Source organism: Pseudophryne corroboree, chromosome 5 (genome assembly GCF_028390025.1).
Source record: "Pseudophryne corroboree isolate aPseCor3 chromosome 5, aPseCor3.hap2, whole genome shotgun sequence".
NCBI lineage: Eukaryota > Metazoa > Chordata > Amphibia > Anura > Myobatrachidae > Pseudophryne > Pseudophryne corroboree.
In genome coordinates, this window is record NC_086448.1 from 743080250 (window position 1) to 743104091 (window position 23842).

Sequence of the window (23842 nt, forward strand, 5' to 3'; positions counted from 1 at the left end):
GGAAATTCTGGATGTACAAAATAACTATACTAATGTATGGCTGCTGTTTTATTTATTAGTTTATGCTGAGAGGGAAAGTGGCTTCTTATCCAGTAAGAACCTGTAATTTGTATAAGCAAAAACAGAACTCTTTAACTTATCTTTCAGTGTACTAATTTAATAACCTTCCAAAAGATTTTTTATATCATTTTAACTGAAACAGTAAGGAACTGTGGGGCGGATTTATTAAGCTCGGTGAAGTGATAAAGTGGAAGGTGTTAAAGGACCAGCCAATCAGCTCCTAACTTCCATGTCACACGCTGGGTTTGAAAAATGACAGTTAGGAGCTGACTGGCTGGTACTTTATCACCTTCCACTTTATCACTTCACCAGGCTTAATACATATGCCCCTGTTTCGCCTATTTTAATATGAACAGTTGTCTGGTATAAAGTATAAATGATATGATGACGATGATCAGAATTGTTGGCGAGCTGAAGATCACGTTACTTGCAGCGTGAACTTGTTTTTCCTGTGCAGGGGGTATAAAGACTGACCCCGCACCTGTGAGTATCTGGAGAACGTATTTTATAGCAAATGAGTGGAACAAGATCCAGACTCTGCGCAAAATCAATCCCCTCTTTCAGGTTCTCGTTGTCCTCTTCTTTCTGGAGGTAACTTTCTATAGTTTAACTTTTATAGATAAACTCGTGTCTGCACACGTGTCCCTCTGCTGTGTATTTATGGCTCAGTAAACCATGGTCATACTGTTTTTGACTCCAACGCTTTACATACCTGGGCATTGGCCCTTCATTTGCAGATCACCACACTATGGGGCCGCCATGGGGGACAGGGCTGAGCCCAATAATACGGTTAGCTTTCACTTATTGCATCAAGCATATCAGAATAGCTTTGGGAACTGTTTATTTATTACATGCGTCCTTTATTACATTGTAGATATACGCCCATGGTATGAGAGGTCTAATCATTTTCTTGGTTTGCAGATCGTTGGTTTTGAAAACTTGGCGTTACGGGATTCATCCTCCAGCCTCTCCAGAGACGCCCAGGGTTACGTAGCTCCATGGAGCCGCATTCTGCGGTACGGTGTGGCCTTCGCATTGTGGATCGCCATCGGAGGATTACAGGTACGGCTACAAGAGGAAGAGCTTTTTACTTTAATGAAAGGTAACTGACTAATAACAAACTGTTTATAATGTCATTTCAGATTCTCTTTTTCTCCGGAATTTATGAAAGATTTGTGGAAGACAAAATCCGACAGTTTGTGGATTTATGTTCCATGAGTAATGTAGGTGACCCCGCTGATTGATTAGCTAGACTTTGACAATGAACATTTAATGTTGGATTTAATACAAACTAATACGTAAATATTAAAGGGACTTCACTCCTGTATAAGTTTACCTAATGTAAATATTAAAGAATGGCTATATATGTATTGTTACGGGATTTTACCTAGGGTCTATGATGGTAGGTTTGGAAAGATAATCATTCAGTACAGTTCCATTGTTTTCTTTCATGTCCGCATGATGTTACCAGGGGGTCATATCTAGGACCAAAGTGAAATGTAGAAAATACAGTAGGTGGCAGAAACAACGCCTTAAGTTTGCTCATAACCATAGGTGTAAAGTAAGATTGTCCTGCATATGCTTCCCACTGTAATAGGCAACATTAAGGAAAGAATATGCTTGAGGTTAGTGTCCCTTTTGCAATAGGTCTTTATAATGCTGAACTATAGGTATCAAATCAGCTAGCAAACAATGGCCCTCATTCCGAGTTGATCGCTCGCTAGCTACTTTTTGCAGCCATGCAAACGCATAGTCGCCGCCCACGGGGGAGTGTATTTTTGCTTTGCAAGTGTGCGATCGCCTGTGCAGCCGAGCGGTACAAAAACATTTTGTGCAAAACAAGACCAGCCCTGTAGTTACTTATCGTGTGCGATGATCCTAGCGACGGAGGACCCGGAATTGACATCAGATACCCGCCCTGCAAACGCCTGGACACGCCTGCGTTTGCCCTACCACTCCCAGAAAACGGTCAGTTGACACGCATAAACGCCCTCATCCTGTCAATCTCCTTGCGATCGGCTGTGCGAATGGAATCGGCGCTAGAAGCATTGCACAGCTATGATGCACTATGTACCCGTACGACGCGCGTGCGCATTGCGGTGCATACGCATGCGCAGTTTTGCCATTTTTTTTACCTGATCACTGTGCTACGAAAATCGGCAGCGAGCTATCAACTCGGAATGACCCCCATTATTCAATACCATGACGCAAAATGTGTTTTCTGTAGAGCACAGGGTGTTTTCTACTGAGATCAGACTAGTAATAGATGTGATACAGGTGCTACTCGGAGAGCGAATAACGCTGTAGACCTATTCTCTATTTTATATTGTTCATCAAAAAAAAAAGAAGTTGCCTTTATGTCCCCTTAGTACAGGGATGGGGAACCTTCGGCCCTCCAGCTGTTGTTGAACTACACATCCCAGCATGCCCTGCAACAGTTTTAGCATGGCCAAATAGCAAAACTGTAGCAAGGCATGCTGGTATGTGTAGATCAACAACAGCTGGAGGGCCGAAGGTTCCCCATCCCTGCCTTAGTATATGAGAATTGTTATCCAGCACATGCATGGCCTTAGTCTCTCATGGTCTGATTCAGCAGTAGACGGATTTGCAAAGCCGCACACAAGCAACTTTCCAAATCCAATACAAACAGAAAGAGGCGATCTCCCAGCGATGCTATGTGTAATTTTCTGATCCGTATGTGTTCCTGTTCCTCAGATAAAGAACACAATATAAAGTATATCCATTAACATGTGCTGATGCTTCAAATGGATCCAAATGACAGCGAATAGTGATAAAATATGTATTTATTTAAAAAATATAAAATTACCCACCAACATTGTGGGAATAATAAAAAGTTTGAACAATAAACAAAACACTGCACAAGGTACCCAATATATAAGACCAAAAGACCACTTCCAATGGTACCGGTAGGATGGATAGGGGTAAATGTTCTTAATACTTTGAAAGTGAAGAAAAGATTACCCACAAAATGCCGCCAACCACCGTGGAAGGGTCTGGTCCAGGGTCCCCTTGTAGTAAACCAACGCGTTTCGGATAAAATCCTTCCTCAGGGTATACCTTCACTTTCAAAGTATTAAGAACATTTACCCCTATCGCTGTCATTTGGATCCATTTGAGTGGAGAAAACAAAGGTCCAGACACAGAGACCGGAAAAGATACCTTTCAGCGCACATAGGGCTTATCATAAAGGTAAGCCTGGTGTAGATAAGCTGATGGTGGCCGATTGTATGCAGTATTAAAGAAACCGTTATGTGAATGCATCTTATTTAACCCAGGTCAGTCACTAAGAGGAGTGACTTTAGAAATTTATTGAAGCATCAGCACATGTTAATGGATATACTTTATATTGTGTTCTTTATCTGAGGAACAGGAACACATACGGATCAGAAAATTACACATAGCATCGCTGGGAGATCGCCTCTTTCTGTTTGTATTGTATCTGTAGAGGAGTGGTGCTCCTTTTTGGGGATCTGCCGAGCTGAAGCTAGGGCGCAAGTTACTTTTCAATCTATCTTTTGTTTTTAACTTTCCAAATCCATCCACTGAAAATGCAAAAGTGTCAGACAGCTTCCTGCTGCACTTGCACTCCGATGGTCGCAATGTCTCCCTCATATCGCCAGCGGAGTAGGCCTTAGTGTACTCAGGCTGGCCATCGCAGGTCGCCTTGCGAGGCCAGGAAGAGACGCAGACACGCACCTTGCCAGTCCTGAAAAACAGGGGTCGAATCCCCCCCCCCACCACCTTCCATTTCCGGAAACGACGGCCATCCCCGCCCTCGTACCACCTCCCTGCCGCCTCTGCCTGTCAATAAGGCAGAAGGAGGGCTGCCTGCCATCACTCAGGAACCGTTCTGCACATGCACAGAACAGGCCCTGCGCAGATTTCTGATCATTGGGAATCTGCGTGGGTATTTGGTTCAGCATATAATGCTGGATCAGGCCCTTAGTTTCTTAGTAGCACATTAAAAAAAAAGCGTGTTATATAGAGGATCTACTCAAAGTGCAGACTTTACATAGATACATATATACAAATCCAAAAAAGGCAGCACTCGCATAATGGGCCTAATTCAGGTTGGATTGCCAATTCTGCTAAGTAGCAGAATTTGCATTCCATGAGATCGCATGCTGTGGGCCGCCCATCGCAGGGGAAGGCCGTCCAGCATGCTGACCGCCGCTCCCTACCCTTTATCAAGCAGAAATTGCGATGCAATCAATTTCTTAATATTTGCGGTTGGATCGCGTTTTGCGATACAACCTGGATCAGCCTCTACATTAGACAAATAATGGTCCCAGTACCCTCAGTACAATCTCCCTGATCTGTAGTCCCAATTTAGAACCTTAAACTGCAGCCCCTGGTATAAATGAAGCGAGAACATGCAGATAATAGCGACGTTTTGATGTTTATTCACAACGTCTTCAGGCACAAACAATCAAAATAAAAACTCTCTCCTTATATCCCATCCCCCATGTGCTGCTGCTGGCATCCGGGCTCATGGGAGACACACCCACCAGTGACGCAATCACCCCTGGTCCGTAGCTGCACAATGTTAAAAACAGGAAGAGCATAGAAACATTAATTATACAAAAGTATAAAAAATACAATGTATAAATGCACCTCAAATACTATTAACGATGTAATGCAAGAATATAACAAATGTAGCATACAAATACATGTACTTGCACACTGGTTGCACCTCGTAAACCAAATCATTGCACAGTATCATAAACATGATGGAAGTGGAACCTTAGCTTGCGGACTCCTTGCCCCTTACATCAGGGAATCCCTGGTGGGATCACAGGCTTTCTCCTTATAAGAGCTGTAAATGCTGCTAATATATAGTTTTTCCATAGTTTTGTGACTCCAGTGTGCTAAGGGGGTCACTCCGAGTTGATCGCACGTAGCAACTTTTTGCTGCACGTGCGATCAACCTCATGCCGCCTATGGGGGAGTGTATTTTAGCATAGCAGGGCTGCGATCGCTTGTGCAGCCCTGCTATGTTAAAAAAGTTTCCCGCAAAACAAGACCAGCCCTGCAGCTACTTACCCTGTGCGACGGATCCAGCGATGAAGGTCCCGGCTGTGACGTCAGACATCCGCCCTCCAAACGCCTTACCACGCCTGCGTTCGCCTGGGAAACGGTGAGTAGACGCCCCAATCCTCCTTCCCGCTGTCAATCTTCTTGCGATCACGCCTGCAAACGCTTTAATCGGTCCTGGCGTCGTTGCCCGGCGAATGACCCCCAAAGTGAGGGCTGTTCTCCTTCCTTCAGTCTGACACTACGACAGAGAGTGAGCTCTTACTGACGCTGTGTTAGTACATTCCCAGAAATTATTTACTTCTTCCACTGTTAGTTTAGCTACTTTACCTATCAAAGCTTGGAGGGAGATAAAGTGGGGAGCAGTGGCGTATCTGTAACAGGTGCAGGGTGTGCGAGCACACAGGTCCCTGGGTCTACGGTGGCCTACACCCTGCACCCATATCTTCATTACTTACCCCTTTGGAGTCCTGTGTCGGCAGCAGCACGCTGCACAAATCACCAGGAAAATGGTGCGTCGGCTGTTTTCCCGTTGTTATGCGCATGTGCAGTAGGACAATCGCCAAGAAAAAAAGGCAGTCGCATAATTTTCCCGAAGCTCTAGTGCTCATTTTCCCAGAGACCTTCACTGCCGGATAAAGAGGAGGGGACCCGGAGGGACACTGTACACAGGCCTCCTCCCCTCTTAATATGACACCCAGGCGAGAAGCGATAAAGTACCAACCAGCTGTCCGCTTCTGTCATTTTTCAGCCTGAAACATGGCAGTTAGAAGCTGATTGGTTGGCACTTTCTCTCTGTCCACTAAATCTCTCTCCCAGCTTTTAGAACTGAACAAAAGTAAGCTCTGTCGACAGATCTTGCATTTTTTCACACTAATAAAGGAGTCCGAGCTAAGAATAAGAAACTGCTGTATGAGCCACTATTGCTGAATTGTACGCGTATCCGTCAGATCTCTACTTGATGGCAGATCTCTACTTGATGGCAGAATGGGGGTAACTGGATGTCAACTGGGCGTTCTCATGCAGGCTAAATGTTCGGTGGGTGAGTAGGCGGAATTATGGGCTATGCGGAGATCCATCTGATTTTGGACAGAACCATTGCGCTAATGATAGGACTGGTACAAATGCTCGCTGATCGTAATGACCGCTACTTTCACATGCGGATGGATGGGAGCAGTGCGGCAGCACTGTGTACAGGAGAAGATCTGCGCTTATTTCCGAGCACACAATGTGGCAATATGTGCAGCTCTGACTGCCCGTTGTGTGATTAGCATTAGAGTAAGGCTTAGGTTTAGGGCAGAGGTGGGGAACCTCTGGCCCGCGGGCCGTATAAGGCCCGCGAAGCTGTTTGGTCCGGCCCACCCGCTCCTCTCAGTGAGACACGCCGCCGCAGTCCGGCGGCAGCGTGTCTCAGCTGTCACCACACGGAGGAGAGCTCGGCTATTGTCGGGCGGGGGCGGCGGTGTGTAGGACTTGAAACCAGCCGCCGGTTCGTGAGCCAATCAGAGCTCGCGGACCGGCAGCCAAACAGGAGCGGCAGGTGGCGGTCCGCGAGCTCTGATTGGCTCTCGAAGCGGCGGCTGGTTTCAAGTCTTACACTCCGCCGCCCAACATAGCCGCGCTCTCCACGTGTCCCGCCGAAAGGAGCGGTAAGCGGGACGGGCATCTGTATACCTGGCACTGTGGGGGGCATCTGTATACCTGGCACTGTGGGGGGCATCTGTATACCTGGCACTGTGGGGGGCATCTGTATACCTGGCACTGTGGGGGCATCTGTATACCTGGCACTGTGAGGGGCATTTGTATACCTGGCACTGTGAGGGGCATTTGTATACCTGGCACTGTGGGGGCATCTGTATACCTGGCACTGTGGGGGCATCTGTATACCTGGCACTGTGAGAGGCATTTGTATACCTAGCACTGTGGGGGCATCTGTATACCTGGCACTGTGGGGACATCTGTATACCTGGCACTGTGGGGGCATCTGTATACCTGGCACTGTGGGGGCATCTGTATACCTGGCACTGTGAGGGGCATCTGTATACCTGGCACTGTGGGGGCATCTGTATACCTGGCACTGTGAGGGGCATTTGTATACCTAGCACTGTGGGGGCATCTGTATACCTGGCACTGTGGGGACATCTGTATACCTGGCACTATGGGGGCATCTCTATACCTGGCACTGTGGGGGCATCTGTATACCTGGCACTGTGGGGGCATCTGTATACCTGGCACTGTGGGGGGCATCTGTATACCTGGCACTGTGGGGGCATCTGTATACCTGGCACTGTGGGGGGCATTTGTATACCTGGCACTGTGGGGGCATCTGTATACCTGGCACTGTGGGGGCATCTGTATACCTGGCACTGTGAGGGGCATTTGTATACCTGGCACTGTGGGGGCAATTGTGGATCTGGCACTGCACTATTGGGGGCATATGTGTATCACGTCCCATTTTAACTGGCCACACCCATTTTTTGGGCGCGCGCGGGGGCAGACTTGTATGGCCCCAGAAGGATTTTATAAATATCCAAATGGCCCTCGGTAGAAAAAAGGTTCCCCACCCCTGGTTTAGGGGGTTAGGGACACACTTACCTTAAAACTACAGTGTCTGCGTTCTGACCATGTTCAATGTCGGCATTATAACCATATTGACATTATGAATGGAGAGCTAATATACAGAGCCCATCACAATCCACTGACAAGTGTCTGAGGAATGGTCTCTGTAGAGACAGCCCCATATACAGTATGACAGTAGGTTATACAGGTTGAGTATCCCATATCCAAATATCCGAAATACGGAATATTCCGAAATACTGACTTTTTTGAGTGAGATAGTGAAACCTTTGTTTTCTGATGGCTCAATGTACACAAACTTTGTTTAATACACAAAGTTATTAAAAATATTGTATTAAATGACCTTCAGGCTGTGTGTATAAGGTGTATATGAAACATAAATGAATTGTGTGAATGTAGAAACACTTTGTTTAATGCACAAAGTTATAAAATATATTGGCTAAAATTACCTTCAGGCTGTGTGTATAAGGTGTATATGTAACATAAATGCATTCTGTGCTTAGATTTAGGTCCCATCGCCATGATATCTCATTATGGTATGCAATTATTCCAAAATACGGAAAAATCCCATATCCAAAATACCTCTGGTCCCAAGCATTTTGGATAAGGGATACTCAACCTGTACTAATATCCTTATTATTTATATATACATTATTTGCATCCACTTTGCAGATCTCCGTCTTCATGTTGTCACACCGATGCTCTGGATACTACATCCATGGCCGCTCAGTCCATGGACACTCCGACACCAACATGGAGGAGATGAATCTGAATCTAAAGAGAGAAGCGGTAATTGTATTGTGTACTATGGGGTGTATGTCAGGGACAGACATAATAATGTAGCATGCAGGAGATACTTAGGGGTCTATTCATGAAGCAGTGAAAAGTGTGGAGAAGTGAGCCAGTGGAGAAGTTGCCCATGGCAACCAATCAGCACTGAAGTAACATTAATAATTTGCATACTATACAATTGTACGGAGCAGCAGATTGGTTGCCATGGACAACTTCTTCACAGGCTCATTTCTCCACACTTTTCACTGCTTCATGAATAGACCCCTTAGTGATATCCAGGAACACCAGTCTTTTATGGAGTGAAGATAAGACGTTTGCCCATCCACCTCTGGAGGAATCACTCCCCAGTCTAGGTGCCAGCAGGTCATTTTGTGGTTCATTGGCTACTTGGCTTAAATACACTAAGCCAGAGGTTCTCAAGGCACCCCAATGATCCAGGATTTAAGTATATCCATGCTTGGACACAGGTGACTTAATTAGCACCTTAATCAATTTGATTTAACCATCTCTGCTGAGCCATGGATATACCTAAAACCTGGACCATTGGGGTACCTTGGGGGCTGCATTTGAGAATCTCTGCCCGGAGCTCAGTTAAAGCGTAATTCCACTGTCCTGATGTGTTACTTCCTTTTATACCGTCTCTGGTCTGCCAGAATTGTGCACATATTGCACAGGAAATCCAGCTGCTGTATAATCCCATGTTGTCCTGGAAGGCCCGGACGTTGGACATGACTAGAGTGCTGGTGACATGCACACATCAGCCTTCGTGGCGTCATAAACATAGCTGTTTCCTAAAATGCAGATTTAGATATACAGCTGTTAGTAAATGTGCATCTTTCTCGTTGTAGGAGAATATGTGCAGCCAGCGAGGGCTACAACCAAACACGGACATTCAGACTTTCCAGGTTTCCATCTCCACCCGCACCAGGGTACAGTTTGACCGGATTCATGATAATTTAGCTAAGGTAAAGCTTTGCAGTACGGAGATTTACATCTTCTGCCAGGGACGCTGAGGGGTAAAGGGGACGGTGGTACTGATTACCCAGGTTCCTCTGGGGAGCATTACATGGATACCTGACTTAAAGTGTGTTTGTTTTCAATGCAGAACCATGGACCGTCTCGGCTTATACAGAGCACATCAAGCATGTCAGAGCAGAGCACAAAGGCCTACCACACCATGAACAAATTCCTTTGTTCCTTCATTGATCATGTATGTACCACATCTTGGTAATTCTCAACATGTATCAAGGGCCTGGTTCAGAGATTTACGCAGATGCTTTCGCAGCTGTGAATCATATGCAGCAGCTTTGCGAAAATATGGTAATGTCGCAGCCGCTGGGAGCTGTATAGAATGCTTCAAAGACGTAACCATCGGACACACATTAGGCAAACATCGGCCACCCGAGTAGAGCTACGGACCCAGGAAATAAGGTGGCGGAGACATTTATACTGACTATGGGATTGCAGCCGCAAGCATTAACATGTCCCCAAAACGGTCGCAACATGTGTGCATTTTTTTGCCACCACTCCCAAGTTACTTTCCCCAAACAGTCCGACTGTCAATCACTCTGCGTATAAATCCTCACTGTCAGCCGGTAATCACTCAACTGTGAAAAAATCAGGTTGCGTACATCTTTGTATCAAGCCCTAAACTTCCTGCCCATAGATTACTCCCAAACTTCTTTTCTTATCCCATTCACATCTGTCCCTCTTTTGTACCTAAGACCTTCCCTTTTGCTTCACAACTGCCCTTTTTCTCTGCGCTGTGCTCCTCAGAAGTTCCAATAAGACCCACATTGTATTATACCTTGTAACAGTGTGGCATTTTTAGCTGTGCTTTTGTTTAACCAGCCTGCCGTATGTTTATGGGGAGCAGTATATCTCTGGGCCTTTTAATTATGGTGGCTATTATTGGTGGCCGAATTAGTGCCAAACAGTGAACACTCTATGATGAGTATGAAAGTGCTAATCCAGGTCTGGACACCTGTGGTTCCCCAGGTGGTAAGATACTTTAAACTCCTGGCTCTTTGTCATAGCTGGCAGGGTGTGCTGGAACTTCTAGTTTCACAGCACCTGGAGAACCACAGGTTGCCTAGGCTTGTGCTAAACACTTCCACGTTTAGCATGGGAAGTCACCAGGACTTATCTGGCAGGTAGTGCCCCAGCAGGAGCTCAGGATTAGTTAGAATATGAACCTGTATGTTTTTGGTCTGTGAGCAGAAATTGGAGCTTCCAGAGCAGATTCCACACTGATGTGGGGAGGACATAAAATTCTACATCGAGAGAGCACCCTGCTTTCATTCCAACACAAGGACCCAGTTATGTGAGGCAGCAATACTAACCACTCTACCACTGTGCCATTGATGTTTATTAGACTGCTCACTACTCATAGTTAAAGTAAAATAATAACATTTTAGAAAAGAAGACCCTGTAAAGCTCCAAAGTGGCGATTAAGTCTAGTGCAGGCTTTTCTATTTGTGACTCATTCAGACACTTGTGAGAGCACTTCCTTTGTGTATTACAGGCTTTTAAAGACATGGATTACTTTGTGAAAGATAAGCTGCTTTTGGAACGAATGCTCAACATGGAATTTATGGAGCCCATGGACAGAAGTATCTTCTATAATGGTATTGTGTTTTTCCTGTGTCTCTTACCCCATCATTATCATTATTATTATTATTATTATTATTATTACGTGATTAGAAGAAGCTGCGGGATCACATTAGGGAGCTCTGAATGAGACTGGGTGTATGCATGCAAGCATTAACTGATCCATGCTACATATGCCTATAGGAGAATTTTATGACGTTATAGTCTAAATTATTACATTTTTTAGAAACGCATGATCTTTTGTTTCCTTGTCTTATGTGTTCCTCTTGAAGATGCCAACCCATATGAATTTTTATTAAAGCAAGCTGCACATGGACTGATTGTTCTATGAAGTTTGGCTACTTTTGGTACCAAAATGCCTAGACATGGCTTGCATACCGTATAATCAGGATTTCCAATCCATGCGTCTGCAGACTGTGACCTATGTATGTGTGTGGTTATCACACTAGACACCAGGTGATCCATTCATTTGATCTAATTACCAAAGCACTGTCTTGTGTGTAGCCAAATTAGAAACACATCTGGCCATTATGTGCTCAGGACAGGACATACACACGCAACACAGTCTGGACCATGTTGTCATCAAACCCAAGACCTCAGTACTGTGCGGCAGCAGCGCTAACCATTACACCAACTGTGCTGGAGTACCACAGATTGCCTATCCCTGAGACAAAACATGCCTTGTCACCAGGCCCAATGTGAAATGTTTTTTATGGTCATTAAAGTGACTGTGACTCTCTTGTTACAGATGAACATCATTCTTTCAGCGACGTTCTGTTCTATGGTCATGAATCAACGCTCCTCATCTTCGACACTCTGTGTTTCTGTACTGTGGATCTCATGTCTCAAAGCTTTGTTCTGGCTGCTACCATCACCTACCTGCAACACGAGGTCAGCTCTTTGTCCAATACTTCCAGAGATTGTCACACTTATTCGTCACCACTTCTTTTTCTACGTTCAAAGCCTTTTCTTTTCTTTTCTTTTTTTTTTGTAGTGTTTCCGACTTATCCGTGCTGCTGTGGGGAAGAGGAACTTGGCGTCCAAAACTCTTATAGATGAAAGATTCCTGCTTTAATGCTGGGCAGCAGCTGTGTACCAAATGACTATGGACCACTGATGCAAATGTTACTTTTGTACTGTACAGAGCAAAAATATTTTTGAGCTTCCAGTGTTTTTTATATTTATTGCTAAGTTTGCTATATTGTTACATTCTTACAGCAAAACAAGTGACACTAGTTTATTACTGTTTAGCATTTTTTCTATTAGATTTATACCCCATATTTTTCCTATATAAGGGGTATTCAATTAGCTCCAACAATTTCGGAGCTATCAAATTCACCCCCTGCGTATTCAGTTGCGGGCTGTTTTCACACTTTTTAAAGCATTTTCGCCAATGCTGTTTCACTTCTTTTTTAGTGAAAAGGCATTGGCGAAAAATGCCTCAGAATCGTCGAAAACAGCCCACGTTTTTGCCAGCACATGTGTGAAAACACGTGGATTCGCCGATCCACATGTTTTTCACTACTGCTGTATTTTTTGCTTAGGCGAAGAAACTACTACTATTGAATAGGGCGAATCCCCATTCGCCAGAAAAAATAGCGAAAAGGGCAGTTTTTTCACCTAGGCGAAAAAATGGCCCTAATTGAATACCCCCCATAGAGCAAAACAAAGAAAGGTTACGGTTTTATACATTATTAGATAGGAGGTCTGTATTTTGTTTCATCATTTTTATGGTTAAGTCACCGTAAGTATTATGTCATTATATATAATTGTGGAATCCATCCATCACGATGTTGGTGCTTTAAATAAATTTTTCATCCCATAAGTTAGCAGTTCCGAAATGTAGTCCTCAAGGCACCCTAACGGCCAGGTTTTAAGTATATCCATGGCCCAGCTCAGATAGTTAAATCAATTTGACTTAGGTAATGTACTAATTAAGTCACCTGTGGCCAAGTATGGGTATACTTAAAACCTGGACCGTTAGGGTGCCTCGATGACCATGTTTGGGAACATCTACGGTCTACTGGTTGCTGCCTTCCAATTACGAGTACTTTGTTCTCCCACCAGCAGATTGCACTGCTGAGTAACACTTGCCCTACTTACAGTATTCACTGCTGTTCAAACCCAGTTTCTCTTACGTCCTAGAGGATGCTGGGGACTCCGTAAGGACCATGCGGTATAGACGGGCTCCGCAGGAGACATGGGCACTCTAAAGACTTTAGATGGGTGTGCACTGGCTCCTCCCTCTATGCCCCTCCTCCAGACCTCAGTTAGATCCTGTGCCCAGAGGAGACTGGATGCACTGCAGGGGAGCTCTCCTGAGTTTCTCTGAAAAAGACTTTTGTTAGGTTTTTTATTTTCAGGGAGCACTGCTGGCAACAGGCTCCCTGCATCGTGGGACTGAGGGGAGAGAAGCAGACCTACTTAACTGATAGGCTCTGCTTCTTAGGCTACTGGACACCATTAGCTCCAGAGGGTTGGAAGTGGAACGCAGGTCTCATCCTCGCTGTTCGTCCCGGAGCCGCGCCGCCGTCCTCCTCACAGAGCCGGAAGATAGAAGCTGGGTGAGTATAAGAAGAAAGAAGACTTCAAAGGCAGCAGAAGACTTCAGATCTTCACTGAGGTACCGCGCAGCGGTAATGCTGCGCGCCATTGCTCCCACATTCACACACACTGACGGCACTGTATGGGTGCAGGGCGCAGGAGAGGCGCCCTGGTCAGCAATAATAAACCTCAAGGGACACTGGCTGACATATATATACTGCGGAGGCAGTATATTAAATAAACCCCCGCCAGTATAAAGAATTTGAGCGGAACCGAAGCCCGCCGTTGAGGGGGCGGAGCTTGATCCTCCAGCACTAACCAGCGCAACTCTTCTCCACAGCACGCTGCAGAGAAGCTGCTCCCCGGACTCTCCCCTGCTGAACACAAGTACAGAGGGCAAAAAGGAGGGGGGGGGGGCACATTTATTTGGCGCAGTGAGTGTATTATTGATATATAAAAGCTCTGTACAGACTGGGATTTTGTCTCAGTGTCCAGTGGCACTGGGTGTGTGCTGGCATACTCTCTCTCTGTCTCTCCAGAGGGCCTTATTGGGGGACTGTCTCCATATATATATATATATATCCCAGTGTGTGTGGGGGTGTCGGTACGTGTGTGTCGGCATGTCTGAAGCTGAAGGCTCGTCTAAGGAGGAGGTAGAGCAGATGATTGTGGTGTCTCCGTCGGCACAGTCGACACCTGATTGGATGGATATGTGGAATGTTTTAAATGCAAATGTGTCTTTATTACATAAAAGATTGGACAAAGCAGAGTCCAGGGATAGAACAGGGAGTCAATCCATGGCTTTGACTGTGTCATAAGGCCCTTCAGGGTCTCATAAACGTCCCCTGTCCCAGGTAGCAGACACGGATTCTGACTCCAGTGTCGACTACGATGATGCGAGGTTACACCCAAGGGTGGCCAAAAGTATTCATTATATGAGTATTGCAATAAAAGATGTTTTGCATATCACAGAGGACCCCTCGGTGCCTGACACGAGGGTATGCATGTTTAAGGAGAAAAAACCTGAGGTAATCTTTCCCCCATCTCATGAGCTGAATGCTTTATTTGAAAAAGCTTGGGAAACTCCAGACAAGAAACTGCAGATTCCCAAGAGAATTCTTCTGGCGTATCCTTTCCCCACACAGGACAGGTTACGGTGGGAATCCTCGCCCAGGGTGGACAAGGCTTTGACGCGCTTGTCCAAGAAGGTGGCGCTACCGTCTCCAGACACGGCAGCCCTCAAGGATCCTGCTGATCGCAGACAGGAGACTACCTTAAAATCAATTTATACACATACGGGGGCCTTGCTGAGACCGGCAGTAGCGTCAGCATGGGTATGTAGCGCAATAGCAGCATGGGCAGATAACTTGTCATCTGACATTGACACCCTAGATAAGGATAGCATTTTATTGACCTTGGGTCATATAAAAGACGCAGCGTTATATATGAGAGATGCTGCGAGAGACGTTGGGCTGTTGGGTTCAAGAGCCAATGCCATGGCAATTTCTGCTAGGCGAGCCCTGTGGACCCGCCAATGGACGGGTGATGCCGATTCAAAGAGGCATATTGAAACTTTGCCCTACAATGGTGAGGTTTTATTTGGGGAGGGCCTCGCGGACCTGGTTTCCACAGCTACGGCGGGTAAATCTTTTTTGCCTTATGTTCCCCCACAGCAAAAGAAAACACCTTAATATCAGATGTAGTCCTTTCTGTCGCATAAGTCCAGAAGAGGTCGGGGCTCGTCCTTCCTCGCCAGAGGTAAGGGTAGAGGGAAAAGAATGCCTGCTACGGCTAGTTCACAGGAACAGAAGTCCTCCCCGGCTTCTACAAAATCCACCGCATAACGCTGGGGCTCCACTGCGGGAGTCAGCGCCTGTGGGGGCACGCCTTCGACTCTTCAGCCAGGTCTGGGTTCTGTCAGATTTTGATCCTTGGGCGACAGAAATTGTATCCCAAGGCTACAAACTGGAATTCGAAGAAGTGCCTCCTCAACGATTTTTCAAGTCGGCTTTGCCAGCTTCTCCCCCAGAGAGGGAAATAGTTTTAGCTGCAATACAAAAGCTGTGTCGACAGCAGGTGATTATCAAGGTTCCCCTAATACAACAGGGGAAAGGGTACTATTCAACCCTATTTGTGGTCCTGAAACCGGATGGCTCGGTCAGACCCATTCTGAATCTAAAGTCCCTAAACCTGTATCTAAAGAGGTTCAAATTCAAGATGGAATCTCTGCGGGCAGTGATCTCCAGCCTGGAAGGAGGGGGTTTTATGGTATCACTAGACATAAAGGATGCATACCTTCATGTCCCCATTTATCCTCCTCCTCAGTACCTGAGATTCGCTGTACAGGACTGTTATTACCAGTTTCAGACGTTTCCGTTTGGGCTGTCCACGGCCCCGAGGATTTTCACCAAGGTAATGGCGGAAATGATGGTGTTCCTATGCAGGCAAGGAGTCACAATTATCCCATACTTGGATGATCTCCTGATAAAAGCGAGATCGAGAGATCAGTTGCTGAAAAGCGTGTCACTCTTCCTGAGAGTGCTGCAGCAACACGGCTGGATCCTAAATCTGCCAAAGTCGCAGTTGATTCCAACGACTCGGCTATAATTTTTAGGCATGATTCTGGACACGGAAAAGAAGAGGGTTTTTCTCCCAATGGAAAAAGCCCAGGAACTCCAGAGCATGGTCAGAGACCTGTTAAAGCCAAAAAGAGTGTCAGTTCATCAATGCACTCAAGTACTGGGAAAGATGGTGGCGTCCTATGAGGCCATCCCCTTCGGCAGGTTCCATGCGAGGACATTTCAGTGGGACCTTCTGGACAAGTGGTCGGGGTCCCATCTACAAATACATCAGAAAATAAGCCTGTCCCCCAGGGCCAGGGTGTCTCTCCTGTGGTGGCTGCAGAGTGCTCACCTTCTAGAGGGTCGCAGGTTCGGCATTCAAGACTGGGTTCTGGTAACCACGGACGCGAGCCTCCGAGGATGGGGAGCAGTCACACAAGGAAGAAATTTTCAGGGACTGTGGTCAAGCCAGAGGCTTGTCTACACATCAACGTGCTGAAATTAAGGGCCATATACAACGGCCTACGATAAGCGGAGACTCTTCTTCGCGACCTGTTCTGATTCAATCGGACAACGTCACAGCGGTGGCTCATGTAAACCGCCATGGCGGGACAAGGAGCAGAGTGGCAATGGCGGAAGCCACCAGGATTCTTCGCTGGGTGGAAAATCACGTAAGCGCGCTGTCAGCAGTCTTCATTCCGGGAGTGGACAACTGGGAAGCAGACTTCCTCAGCAGACACGATCTCCATCCAGGAGAGTGGGGTCTGCATCAAGAAGTTTTTGCAGAGATAACAAGTCGTTGGGGGCTTCCTCATATAGACATGATGGCGTTACGCCTCAACAAGAAACTTCAGAGGTTTTGTTCCAGGTCAAGGGACCCTCAGGCGGTAGCGGTAGACGCCCTGGTGACACCGTGGGTGTTTCCGTCGGTCTATGTCTTCCCTCCTCTTCCACTCATCTCAAAAATACTGAGAATCATAAGACGAAAAAGAGTCCAGACAATACTCATTATTCCGGATTGGCCTCGAAGGGCCTGGTATTCAGATCTTCTGGAGATGCTCACAGAAGATCTGTGCCCTCTTCCTCCCAGGGAGGACCTGTTGCAGCAGGGGCCCTGCGTGTTCCAAGACTTACCGCGGTTACGTTTGACGGCATGGCGGTTGAACGCCAAATCCTAGCTAGGAAAGGCATTCCGGGGGAAGTCATCCCTACTCTGATAAAAGCTAGGAAGAAGGTAACGGCGAAACATTATCACCGTATCTGGAGGAAATATGTATCTTGGTGTGAAGCCAAGAATGCTCCTACGGAAGATTTCAACCTGGGCCGTTTTCTCCACTTTCTGCAGACAGGAGTGGATATGGGCCTAAAGTTAGGCTCCATTAAGGTGCAGATTTCGTCCCTGTCAATATTCTTTCAGAAGGAATTGGCTTCTCTCCCAGAAGTCCAGACTTTAGTAAAGGGAGTGCTGCACATCCAGCCTCCTTTTGTGCCCCCAGTAGCACCATGGGACCTTAACGTGGTGTTACAGTTCCTTAAGTCACACTAGTTTGAACCTCTTCAAACAGTTGAGTTAAAATTTCTCACTTGGAAAGTGGTCATGTTGTTAGCCTTGGCACCTGCGAGGCGGGTGTCCGAATTGGCGGCTTTGTCTCACAAAAGCCCCTATCTGATTTTCCATGTGGATAGAGCAGAGTTGAGGACTCGTCCTCAATTTCTACCTAAGGTGGTTTCATCGTTTCAGATGAACCAACCTATTGTGGTGCCTGTGGCTACGGGTGACTTGGAGGATTCCAAGTCTCTTGATGTAGTCAGGGCCTTAAAAGTTTATGAATCCAGGACGGCTCGGGTTAGGAAAACAGAGGCACTGTTTGTCCTGTATGCAGCCAACAATGTTGGCGCTCCTGCTTCTAAGCAGACTATTGCCCGCTGGATCTTTAACACGATTCAGCAGGCTCATTCTACGGCTGGATTGCCGTTACCAAATTCGGTAAAGGCCCATTCCACTAGGAAGGTGGGCTCTTCATGGGTGGCTGCCCGAGGTGTCTCGGCATTACAACTTTGCCGAGCAGCTACTTGGTCGGGTTCAAACACTTTTGCTAAATTCTATAAGTTTGATACCTTGGCTGAGGAGGACCTCATGTTTGCTCAATCGGTGCTGCAGAGTCACCCGCACTCTCCCGCCCGGTCTGGAGCTTTGGTGTAATCCCCATGGTCCTTACGGAGTCCCCAGCATCCTCTAGGACGTAAGAGAAAATAAGATTTTAAACCTACCGGTAAATCTTTTTCTCCTAGTCCGTAGAAGATGCTGGGCGCCCGTCCCAGTGCGGACTAAATTCTGCAAGGCTTGTATATAGTTATTGCTTACATAAGGGTTATGTTACAGTTTGATCAGTCTCTGGCTGATGCTGTTTTGTTTCATGCTGTTAACTGGTTAGTATATTCCAGGTTGTACGGTGTGGATGGTGTGGGCTGGTATGTATCTTGCCCTTAGATTAACAAAAATCCTTTCCTCGTACTGTCCGTCTCCTCTGGGTACAGTTCTTTAACTGAGATCTGGAGGAGGGGCATAGAGGGAGGCAGAGCCGGCCATAGGCATAGGCAAACTAGGCAATTGCCTAGGGCATTTGATATTCCTAGGGGCATCAGCAGCTTCTGCTGATTAAAATGATATGCGGCATGCCTATAGTCTGTGTGTAGCATTTCATATGCAGATACAGCCACAGTCTCACACAGTATATAGGCATGCTGCATATCAGTTTAATCAGCAGAAGGTGCTTGTGCATCCTAGCCACATAGCAATGCAAATAAGATGCATTTTCATAACAAAAAGGTGCCCGTCGTTAGCATTGAGGCAAGATTTATGAGTACACATCTGTATCCAAGCAGAGACAGAGGTCACAGTGTTAGTGGCAGTGTGAGTGCTGTGTGCATGTGAGTGGGTTTGTTGTGCAGTAGTGTTTGGAATATGTGTAAGAAGCATTATGTGTGTCATGTAAAAATGCATTAATAATGTGCAACATATGTGTAAGTAAGGGGCACTATGTGTTTCATTATGTGTATAAGAGCATTAATGATGTGCGGCATATGTGTAACAGGGTACTACTGTATGTGTATCATTATGTGTATAGGGGCAGTAATAATGTGCAGCAAATGGGTAGGGGCACTATGTGTGTCATTATGGTCTCATGTGTAAGGGGCATTACTCTGGCATTATGTGTATAAGGTGCTCTACTATGTGGCGTTGCGTATAGAAAGGGCACTACTGTGTCGTCTAATGGGACTAAAGAGCAATAGGGTGTGGTGTAATGTGAATAAAGAAAAATATGGTGTGGTGCAATGTGAATAAGGGGCTCTACTGTGAGGAGTAATGTTTATAAGGTAAAGTGATACTACTGTGGGATGTAATATGAATTATGTACACTATCGCATGATCAAATGTGAATAAAGTTGCAGTATTGTGAGGCGTAACTGGAATTGGGGTTACTATTGTGTGGCCATGCCCCTTGCCAGCAAAAACACACCCCTTTTTGGGCTGAGCACCAAATGTGCGAACTGTTCCTCTTTAAAATATAGGGGGCACAAACACCAAAATAAGGACTGCTATGGGTGAGGGGCAAGGTCAGAGGCAGAACCAGCGGTGGTGCTAGGGGGCACCAGCCAAAATCTTGCCTAGGGCATCATATTGGTTAGGGCCGGCTCTGGAGGGAGGAGCCAGTGCACACCCATCTAAAGTCATTAGAGTGCCCATGTCTCCTGCGGAACCCGTCTATACCCCATGGTCCTTACGGAGTCCCCAGCATCCTCTACGGACTAGGAGAAAAAGATTTACCGGTAGGTTTAAAATCTTATTTACTTTTCACTTGAATGCTGTTAAGTCCAATAAAAGTATAAAATGTATGTCCTATGATCAGTATTAACAAAGACAACTATTTAAGGGAATCTCTACTTGATTTGCACACGCCTGCCTACGAATTTTACAACATTTTTCTCCTTCATCCACTAGGGGCCACTGGAGTGTAGTTACAATGGGGAGATAGTAGGTGGTATTGGTAGCTGGCACTTTAAAAATTCTCACACTGTGGCTAGCTCCTCCCCTACTATCTCCCCTCCAAGCCAGTCTTAGTTAAGTGCCCGAGGTAGCTGGTTCACTTGGGTTTAGCTGAAGAATTTTCTTCTTTTTTCTTTATTATTTTATTTTTCTTACACACACTCACAGACTGGCAGCTCTGCCACTGCCAGTCTGCACCGCGGGAGCTGCCGGCGGGGTCCCATCGCAGCTGCGTGCGGCTAGGGATGGGCCCCGGCTGAGGGAGACACTGAGCTCTCCTGAGTTGGCGGACACCGCTGCGTGCGGCGCGTGTCGCGGCCACTCCATCCAGCAGAAGATTCCGGCAGCATGGCAGCGGTGAGTATCAAAAATGGTCGGACACCGCTGCGTGCGGCTTGTGTCGGGACCACCCCACCACAGAAGATTCCGGCTGGACGCCGCTGCGTGCGGCGTGTGTCGGGGCCGATCCACCAAGAACACAGTGGTGAGTGAAGTATACTTTATTTGTGGTGGCTATGTATGTTTTTAGAGCAATGCACTGTTTATTGTTGTACAACCCACTCCAGAAGGGCTCTCTGGGGCTGTAATGTACTTTATTGTATCCTTACCTGTCCTCCTCATGGAGAAACAGACAGGATGATTGGGGGAGGCTGAGTATGTGTTTATACAACCCTGACTGAAAAACGTGTGTGTGTCATTCTGATAACCCTCTGCTCCCCCAGCTCCCCGCACCCCCCGCACAGATCCCCACTCAGCGCGACTCACAGAGCCGGCACAGGGATCCCGCTCGAGCGCAAAGCAATGTTTAAATTTGGCGCCTTGTACGGAGGGGGCGGAGCTAAGTCCCGCTCTGTAGAGCGAGCTCAGCGCTCCCTGCTCCCAGGCGGCGACTCGCGCTCTGTTCAGCGCAACACTCCCCGGCGGCGGCTAGCAGATACAGGGCTCTACTAGCGCTGTATAGCGGGCTCAGCGCTCAGCGCTCCCCGGCGGTGACTCGCAGGCCCAGCGGAGGGTACAGCTCGCTTCCCGCTTAGTTTTGCAATAAGGCGCCATAGCCGGGGGGCGGAGCTAACTCCTGCTCTGTACAGCGGGCTCAGCATTCTCCGCTCCCCGGCCACTGTTATAGTGTAATAGGCATTTATGTGAGTTTAATGCACATGGTGCTGAGGAGAATGTGATATAGTCAGAGTGGCTCAGCACTAATCCAGTTATCCACTATATAGATTTTATCGCATAGCCCAGAGGAGTTTCACTCTGGCGGCCATTTCCTCCCTGCACAGACCTGGCTTCATATTTGCAGTGTCTCCTATAGCCCAGTGGGCTAATCTTGCATACTCAGAGACAAATACAAATAAAGTCCCAGGTATATTAACAGTTAACCCGCTTTACTCAGCGGGCTCCCAGGTCTCCCCGTCGCTAGGCAACAGCTCTGGGATTTGTAACTTTTCGATACTTCAGGCTGCTGAAATATAGATACATTCCTCCTGCAGTAGACTCCTCTACCCAGCATTTTCCTACTTGCAAATCAGGGAACCTGCTCTATTACAGTAGCTGGGACTCAGCTCAATAATAATTAAAAGGATCTACTGTGCAGTATTTATTTACCTACGGTGTGTGTGTATATATACATATATAGTTATGTTTGTGCATGTATATATATAGATATATATATTTAAGTGCGTGTAGGTATGTATATAGATAAATCCATAAAATACCAGATATAGGGGATAAAAGCCTACGGCCACACCACCCTGAACACGCCCGATCTCGTCTGATCTCGGAAACTAAGCAGGGTCAGGCCCGGTTAGTACTTGGATGGGAGACCGCCTGGGAATACCAGGTGCTGTAGGCTACTTCCGCAATGTTTTCTAATAACAACATCTTGCACATAACATTTTCCCCCATTTTTCTCACAGGCTGGTCACCATTTTGAAAAGCCAGCGGAACCTCAGAGAAACATCTGGTGCACCTTAATTAGCGGTACACTAAATACAGGGCGGGGTGTTGCCTTCCCTTTATTATTCCTTGTTGTCACTAGTTACTAATGCTATTTGTAATTGTGGAATGCGTGTAAGGCATCAGACAAATAGCGCTGCGGCTCAGTACGCTAGTAGCGGGTATCTGAACAGGGGTTTGAATCCAAACAAAACTTTAAGGAGAACTCCTATAGCCTAGGGCTAAGACTCCTGTCCCACAGCGCAGCGTTGCTGGTTCAGGTCTCCGCTGCTCCAGAAAGTTTATTTTAATCGTATCGGTCACTACACATTATAGTGCAGACCTTACGTAGGGCTCTGTTTATTTAACCCACCTTTTCTCCTTTCGTTTGTCTCTCCTGGGATAGTCGAAGAATTCCCTCTTAGGTGTGAAGTATGCGGCGGAGCCATCTGCTTCGCCCTCCACGCACCTGCACACCCCTGTTTGATCAATGATGCAGGTAATGTCACTATTAACCAGACAATAGCTCATCAGGTAAGCCCTTGGACTTTGGTTTCCAAGGTCACAGGATCAAATCACAGCGGGACCAAACACACCTTTCCAAAAAGAAACTTTGCTAACATTCCATGCATTACTGATGTCTGTTTTCTGTGGATCTGAACCAGTGTCTCAGAATATACAGGTACATAATACAGCAGTTCATCTGATACTGCAGGTAAAGGAGGAGGACACGTCAAGTCCATCAGGGTTCCACGCCATTGACGAAAATGACAGCGACTGGTTCAGTTTCGGATGAGCTGGGCAGGCTCCGGTAGGCGGCCGACAGACACCCGAATACACAATATCAGGTATCAAACAAGGTTTGTTTTCCTATCTTTTCCCCGCAGATGGCAGGAGATGGTATCAGAACCTCTCTAGGGTATACACCTCGGTGTATCGCCGGTCCATCAAGCCGCCGTTTTCCTGAGGCAACCTTGCTCAGGGATCCATCGACATATGCGGCAGCATAGTTCTACCGTATCCGGAGCAGGTAGGTTGGGGAACAATTGTCCTCTAGGTTACAGGATGCTTCGCATCAGGATCAATTGATACTTTGATACAGGTCAGAATCACGATTCTGCTTTATGTTCCTTGGAGGTCTCCATGTCTACAGACTCGGACCCTGCATCTTCGCTTGGGCTGTCTTAACCCGACGACCTCTGGGGCTACGACAGTGACAAGTAAACATGAAATCCTACGGGGCAGATGGTTCTGGGGAAGGAACTTTCTGCAGGATTTCTTGAGCCATTGGAGGTAAGTCCACTTTGATTTCTCCTACTACTGCCCCAGCTCCAAGACAGACCTTTACTGGTCTTCCCTTTAGATTTTTTCGTGCCCTTTCAGGTTTTTGACTCCACACGGGTGATATCTTCGTCGCCAGGGGTTCTCAGGGTAAAAAGGCTGAAGCAGAGGTTCAACATCCTCAGTCCAGTCTGATTTTATGTCATCCTATACACCCATTACACCTGCAGGGTCCCAGGGTAGGCGCAGGTCGATGGGAGAAGGCTTGGGCGGTTACAACCGTCTCAGGAGTCCCTCGGCATGGGTCGGCTGATTTACGATGACAAGAGAGTCATACTGCAGGCTGCGCTCCATAGGTTTCTAACCGCAAAGGGTGTTG

The 23842-nt window shown here is 46.8% G+C and overlaps 1 protein-coding gene and 1 non-coding gene across 2 annotated transcripts in view; both read left to right on the top strand.

The window, feature by feature from the left end:
* Positions 1-12262, top strand: part of TMEM67 (transmembrane protein 67) — a 72688-nt gene extending 60426 nt beyond the window's left edge. The window contains exons 20-28 of the mRNA XM_063924106.1: positions 518-651; positions 982-1122; positions 1203-1283; positions 8365-8481; positions 9333-9449; positions 9590-9694; positions 11009-11111; positions 11843-11985; positions 12089-12262. Of these exons, the coding sequence (XP_063780176.1) occupies positions 518-651; positions 982-1122; positions 1203-1283; positions 8365-8481; positions 9333-9449; positions 9590-9694; positions 11009-11111; positions 11843-11985; positions 12089-12169 (1022 nt within the window). The 3' untranslated portion in view covers positions 12170-12262. The remainder of the gene's footprint in view (positions 1-517; positions 652-981; positions 1123-1202; positions 1284-8364; positions 8482-9332; positions 9450-9589; positions 9695-11008; positions 11112-11842; positions 11986-12088) is intronic.
* A 9718-nt stretch (positions 12263-21980) lies between these two features.
* LOC134929830 (5S ribosomal RNA) lies at positions 21981-22099 on the top strand. The gene has a single exon (XR_010178640.1). It is a non-coding gene; the product is annotated as a 5S ribosomal RNA (ribosomal RNA).
* Positions 22100-23842: the final 1743 nt, after the last annotated feature.